The sequence below is a fragment of the Monopterus albus genome, unplaced genomic scaffold (genome assembly GCF_001952655.1).
Source record: "Monopterus albus unplaced genomic scaffold, M_albus_1.0 scaffold20.1, whole genome shotgun sequence".
NCBI lineage: Eukaryota > Metazoa > Chordata > Actinopteri > Synbranchiformes > Synbranchidae > Monopterus > Monopterus albus.
In genome coordinates, this window is record NW_018127900.1 from 2796458 (window position 1) to 2802891 (window position 6434).

The following is a 6434-nucleotide window of genomic DNA, read 5'->3' on the forward strand; positions in this document are numbered from 1 at the left end:
GGTTTTTTCCCCCGGGACGCTGTTGCTGCTGCTGCCGCTGTCGCCTTCTCCTCAGGGCCATACTCTACCATATCTGGACCTGGATAATGACAAACAATGAAGAGGACTGAATCAGATGGGAAAACAACACCGGACCTAAATGTACATATTGAGAAGTCTGCACTGAAAGGTGTTTGGTGGATTACTTCTTCTGAAAGCAGGAAAAGTACTTACTTGTTAGATTTAAAACATCAAAAGTCCCATAAGTAAATGCCTGATCAGTTTTTGGATTATTTGGACAGAACAGCCTCGTTCTACCCAGTAGTCATTTTGCATGAAGTTCTGCTTTGTATATCCTGACAGACAGGTTTGTTTAAAACTATTATCTCATCTTGAATATGGTGAGTATTGTTTTGGTTCCAGATCTGAAGAATAGCTCGTGAGATTGGCGCTTATAATTTATTTATGATTCCAAATGGTGTTTTGTCATTTTGTGGAAGATGCAAAGACTTGACTGTTTCCTGTTCTGTTCTCTGATATTCTGTATTTCAATAAGTTGGATGTATTCACCCAGACTTACTCCCACCTAATGGGAGCAGAATTATGAAGATGTCCACGGAGGCTGCACCGAATTCTTTGCTTTTCCCAAATTTTTGTCTAAAACCAAGATGTGATTTATCAGCATAAACTATGACATGAGGACTTCTAAGAGCTGTTTGGATTAAGAGGCTGAGCAGTAACTTGTGTCTCTGCCAGTCTAAGCTCCCGGGAGTGTGTGCAGGAGGAATTTCTGGAAAGACACTCCAAACGACTTCCTTAATGCACTGTAATAAATGGCTCGTGACACAACCCCCATTTTCCCTTATGGGTCTAGAGAAGGAGGTTTTCCATATATGTCGGCTTCCACATATTTTCCACAGAATCAGTGTTGACATTAGAGCAGCCTCCATCCAGCTCGCTGGCCTGGTTCTCATGCTGTCTGGCCTGGAAACAAACCCATGCAGTCAGCCGCCAACCCGACTGACTCCTGTCACTTCTTGGCTCACCTACGTTGAAAACACTTGTTGTTGACTAGCCTGGCCCAGCAGTACGCAGGCTGGCCCAGGCTTTTTTTCTCCCCAAGGCCAGGCCTTCACATTTAGGCTTGGCTCTGAGTGGGCTTCCCCTGTCCTGAAGTCATGGGGATCCAGGGTATGGAGCTGTTTGCCATTGGTGTGGTTATCATTCTTTTCATGGCAGTTCTCAAGCAGTTTGGCATCTTGGAGCCCATGTCCTCGTTTGAAGGTAAGGGCCCACCTGAGGCCCCTCTACTGGCTAATTTACAGCATCTACTACTTCAGTTGGTAACACTTTAACCCCCTTTTTAGTGCTTATACTTTTACTGTATAGGCATTATAGAAACATTTAATGGTTTATATAACAGTACAATGTCGCTATATGCATATATAAGAACATTTTTAATTCTGTATGCAGATATAGTTCAGTTTTACTATAATGTTTAGCAGGTCTGTTTACATGCTCACCTCTACGGATCAGTTGTTGACAGATGCATGCATATGAACAACCAGATTATATTGTGTTACATTTAATAACTGCTCATAAATAGGGTTTGAGGTAAATAAAACTGTCAATCCTCAGGTTTCATATATTAAGCTTTATAGAAACAACAAGTTCCATAGTTAAAAATTATTAGCCTAATGTTACTTTATTTTCAAATTTGGTGATAAACTGAAAGGCAAAGTGTTTCTTTAAGAGTAAAAAAAAAAAAAATCTTCTGCTTCCTAAGATAAATAAACCTTTTTAATACTTTCTAATATCATCTGAGAAAAGCTGTGCCACAAAACACCCAAACTACCTACACAGGGTTTTATTTTAGATCATGAAGTTTTGAATTTGTTTAATTTTAAAGTCAGATAATGCAAGCCCAGAAACTGCCTTGGCTATACCCTGAGGAGCGAGAGGCCTGCCTCCTAGTAAACACAGCTGACTTTGGTTTATGCAGCTGTTCCCCAATTAATTCCATTACTTGTTCCCAAAAAGGAGAACCCAAAGTATCTGCTTTCTGCTTCCCCTTTTTTTTTAGTTTAACTAGTGTACAGTAATACCCGTGAATAATTCTGTTGAGTATAAATTATTCTTTCTTATATGTAAATAAAACATCATGCAGTGTTATATGATCTAACTACCCAGCAGCTCATTAAGTTGTTGAAATGTGCTCCAGCTTCACCAGATACAACTATAAACATGTTGCTTACATGTTCATGCATCAGTAGCAGTAATAACCCACTGTGACAGGGGCCATTCTGCTGTACTAGAGCTTAAATATTTGGTACTGATAATACATGCGCACTTTTACAGTATTTTGTACTGATAATACATGCGCACTTTTACAGTATGTAAGGAAAGTTTTTTTATATTGTAGTATTGATAGTTTTATTTATATAAAGGATCTGAATGCCTCTACCAATGTGATTAAGTCACAGTTTCCCACTATCAGCAGATCTGTTTGTGGTATTGAGTGGAAAAAAGGTTAATGTGATGTTTTATTTTGCCCACTAAGGTATATACCATAAAACCTTGCTGGGCTAATAGACTTGTGTACATTTGGGACTGTGAAAGAGACATCAGATACTGCTCTTTGAATGATGCAGTTCCCTTTGATTAGAGTTTTGGGCTGAAGGCCAGCCAGTCAGAGTGCCCTGCAGTCATCAGAGTGCAAAGACAATTACAGCAGGAAGGCTCCAGTCGGCACATTAGTGCTTTACATATGGCTCGGCATCATAAGTAATAAATTCTACAGAAACACCAGTAATGTCCTTTCATAATTTATCACTCCTCTCAATCTCTCCAATCTTCAGTTCCCCCAGTAGCACCCCCATCCCTCCTCCTGCTCCTCTCAGTGTGGCAGGGCCTGCACCCCGGTTTAGCATTACTTCACATCAATTATACATGCAGTATCGAACAGGCTTTCTCTGAGGCCGCCTAAATATGGAGCCTGGAGAACTCCTGCAGGACCTTGAAGGACACTGGCTCTCTCTGAGTAGCCTCCGATATTCTCATCGTGTGCTTCATCCTCATTCCTGCCACTTCATTGCTTCGTCATCTCCCAGTGGGACTAATTTACCGGCTGCAGTGTCATTATCTCAACTGCTTCAGCATCTTCTCATTATCTCCATTATGTTTAGCTACCTGCAGTGGACACTGTGAATGGGCGGCCTCCTTTGACTTTCATTACGTGTTCACTTGCCTTCATGTAGGGAACTTCAAGACCCTAGATGCTGTGCTTTTTGCAGCCAGTGGTGGAAAGTAACTAAGTACATTTACTCAAGTACTTAAGTGCAATTTTCAGGTGCATGCACTTTACTTGAGCATTTCCAGTATCTACTTACTTATACGTCTGCTTCACTACATTTCTTCATAATACTTTATAGTACTTCATACTACTGTCAAAAATGGCAAACTGAGTTTAACACAGAGGCGGACTGATAATCTGGACATTATTTTATTCATCTGGAGGGTGTTCTCCGTACATGGATTAACACAGATTAGCCGAATAATTTTATTGACAGTTCACATGATGCCCAATTTGTTGGTTATTCAAAAGTCTCAAAGGACTTGTTGTCATGGCAACTTGTCCATAATCTCATACTTAGCCAGGAGCAGGTTTGTTCTCAGGTTTACACATCTTGACAGGGGAACAGATTTTGACACAACGCCAGAAAACCAGCTACGCCCAAAGTTATCAGTGTACCCAGATAGTCCACATTTAGCATCGGCAGTGCATTAAAAGTACTTCATCAATCAGCAGACCAATAAGGTGTGGTTATCCATCCATCCATTTTCTTCCGCTTATCCAGGACCGGGTCGCGGGGGCAGCAGTCTAAGCAAAGATGCCCAGACTTCTCTCTCAGAGAGAGAGAGGTGTGGTTATTTGTTACATTATGTATATTATCAGCACTCAGTACAAGATTCTTTAATGTTACTCTACAGAAGAAATCTACGCTTCCACACTCCTTGTGTATGTGCAGTTCTGTGTGAGGGTTTGTCCACATGGTGCAATTAAATGATCAGATTTAACATGACATCACTGGCCTTTGTTTGTGGTTTCAGGCCAGTCCTCTCAGCTCCGATTACAATTTTAGGCTCTGCCCAGCTTGGTCCTATTTTGGGAGGACATCAATGCTAGAGGTAGCTTTGCCTTCTGAAATGTATAGGTCCTATTCTGAGGCTCTCTAATACCAATACCTGGTATTTTTACTCCACATTTGACTCTCATGCAAGCTATTTAGTGAGTAACATCGATATACTGTAAAAAGAGATGGGAAGGAAACTATTAGTTTTATTTGCTCATCAGATATTTTCATGTTTTTCCATCTGACTTTAAGAACTTTTAGATTTAGCTGATTATTTGTAATGTCTATTTATGGGTAACGATTCTGTTTAGTCATTCAGAATGATGGGAGCATCCATTCATCCTTTTTCTGAACAGAAAAACCTCGCAACAATTACCCAAGATTTAAAAACCAAAGACTGGATTTTAACTGATCACCAGATTCTTCTTCATATTTTTCATTTTGATTTTTTAAAATAATTTTTATTAACAAGCAACAGTAGACATCTGTCTGTCTGTCTGTCTGTCTGTCTACAACATATTGTATTATTATTTTGAAGCCACAAAGTGACTAAACTCCTGTGCCTGCGGTCTCTGTTGCTGTTGTTTCATTTGTCTCCACTAGAGGGGAGCAGCAATCCGCCCAAAATGGAACAATGAAATGAGTTTAGAGCAAGTGTCACAGGGCCTGAGGGAGTGTTTGCTCCCCGTTTCCTTTTAATGCATGAGTATGAATGTGTGACAGAACTCTACTGGAAATTAAATCTGTGTTACTGACCCCAGGAGAGAGGGGAACATTTAGAAAGTGGATCACAGAACTGACTGGGAAAATAGGATTCAGGACACCTGTTGGCTTTTGCTATCATCCTGTTTAGTACAAAAAAATGGTTTTGTGCATTTACAGCAGCATCATTCGGTGCCTTGTCTTTTAGCTTGTTATTTTGATGAAAATGGGAGAAACATTTTCACTGGTTCCTCAGGAGATCACAGGTTAATTAGCTGAAAATAGGATGTGTGATGGAGGGAGGATGTAGAGGAGGAAGTTGCAGAGCATCAGTCTTTCAATCAACACTCATTGGATGAATGTTGGATGTCGTGTGGGTCTTTGCTGAGGAATAATATTCATTGGAGGAAACTGTATGCTTGTGCCACAAAAGCTTACATGTGTGATGTGAAAGTATCTGAGCCTGCTATCTGATTGGATTTCCCTTGGATCAACGTGGTTATCCAGGTTTTTTAGGGGGGATTTTTTTTCCTCTCCCTCTCTCTTTCTGGAGGTATTTTTACAGCAATAATCTGATCCACTTGACCTTAATAAAGGACCAGCCTCTTAGTTGTGGACAATACCCTCAAAGATTCATTAGAGCAAGAGAGAGCACAGGGGAAGAAGGCAGTCAATTAAACACAGAGAAAGGGAGAGCTAAATAGAGCAACAGAAAATGCGGGAAAAATTTGTGACAGAGTGATGAGTGAGTGACACTGTTTCAGAGATAGAGAAGAGGAACAAAGACTGAAAGAGACAAATGGAGTGAGAGTAAGTTGTTTGAAATAATAATGTAGTAGGAACTAAAAGGACTGTGGAAGAAAAGATAGAAGAAGAGGGGAAGATGAGTGTGAGGTGGGAGACAGAGGGACTCCAGACAGTTGGCATCGTCTGCCTGGTGATCATGTTCCTCAAACTGATGCACCTGCTGGGCCTCATCGACATCACTGAGACTGGTGAGACAACCGGGGAGAGGGGCAATGAGAAGGAGGATGATGACATAGAGAGAGCAGGCTGGAGTGATTTTATCTTTTTTTTTTTTATCTGGGACTAATTTGACTTAAACAATATGGCTGCTAAGTTTTGACATTTGTTGGTGTCACTGAATTGCAGCAAACATCCAAAAACAACAATGCATTACTCTTCCTTTCAATACTTTTTGGCCACTGGCCATTCAGTATTCTACAAATTTCATTTATTTACATCTCATCTGCAACAGCAGAGCTTTTAAAAACACATAATTGTAAAGTGATTTCATTTTTCTATTAATACAATGTTGAGATGTTGTTAATTAGTAGATCTGGCAAGTTGCAAAAATATTAATACTGAATGTTTCAGTGGATTGTTCATAGCATATTTGTTTTCATCTGAACTGTTTGATCTTGCAGAACAATATCTGCTTGCAGTGATTATTAACTTTTTTTCATGTTTATGAGTTTTAGCATGACCCATGGACGATATGAGGCAAGTGATTTGTTACAGAAGTTAATAGTTTTTGAGGGACTGGATCTGGAACTGAACACATATGGAGACACTGAAATTCATTATCATGAACCGGACGATGGCTTTGACCCTGAAAAA

General features: G+C 40.1%; 1 protein-coding gene across 6 annotated transcripts in view; it reads left to right on the forward strand.

Annotated features, from left to right (window-relative positions):
* The window catches only part of kcnip3b (Kv channel interacting protein 3b, calsenilin), a 42180-nt gene that overhangs the window by 28142 nt on the left and 7604 nt on the right, over positions 1-6434 (forward strand). The window contains exon 1 of one of the 6 annotated variants that reach the window (XM_020593794.1): positions 10-1263. The exons of 3 other annotated variants lie outside the window; for them this stretch is intronic. In XM_020593794.1, coding sequence (XP_020449450.1) covers positions 1158-1263 — 106 coding nt within the window. In that variant the 5' untranslated portion in view covers positions 10-1157. Of the gene's footprint in view, positions 1-9; positions 1264-4624; positions 5810-6434 lie in introns of those variants that run through there. 2 more of the 6 variants (XM_020593793.1, XM_020593792.1) reach the window with 2 other exon arrangements.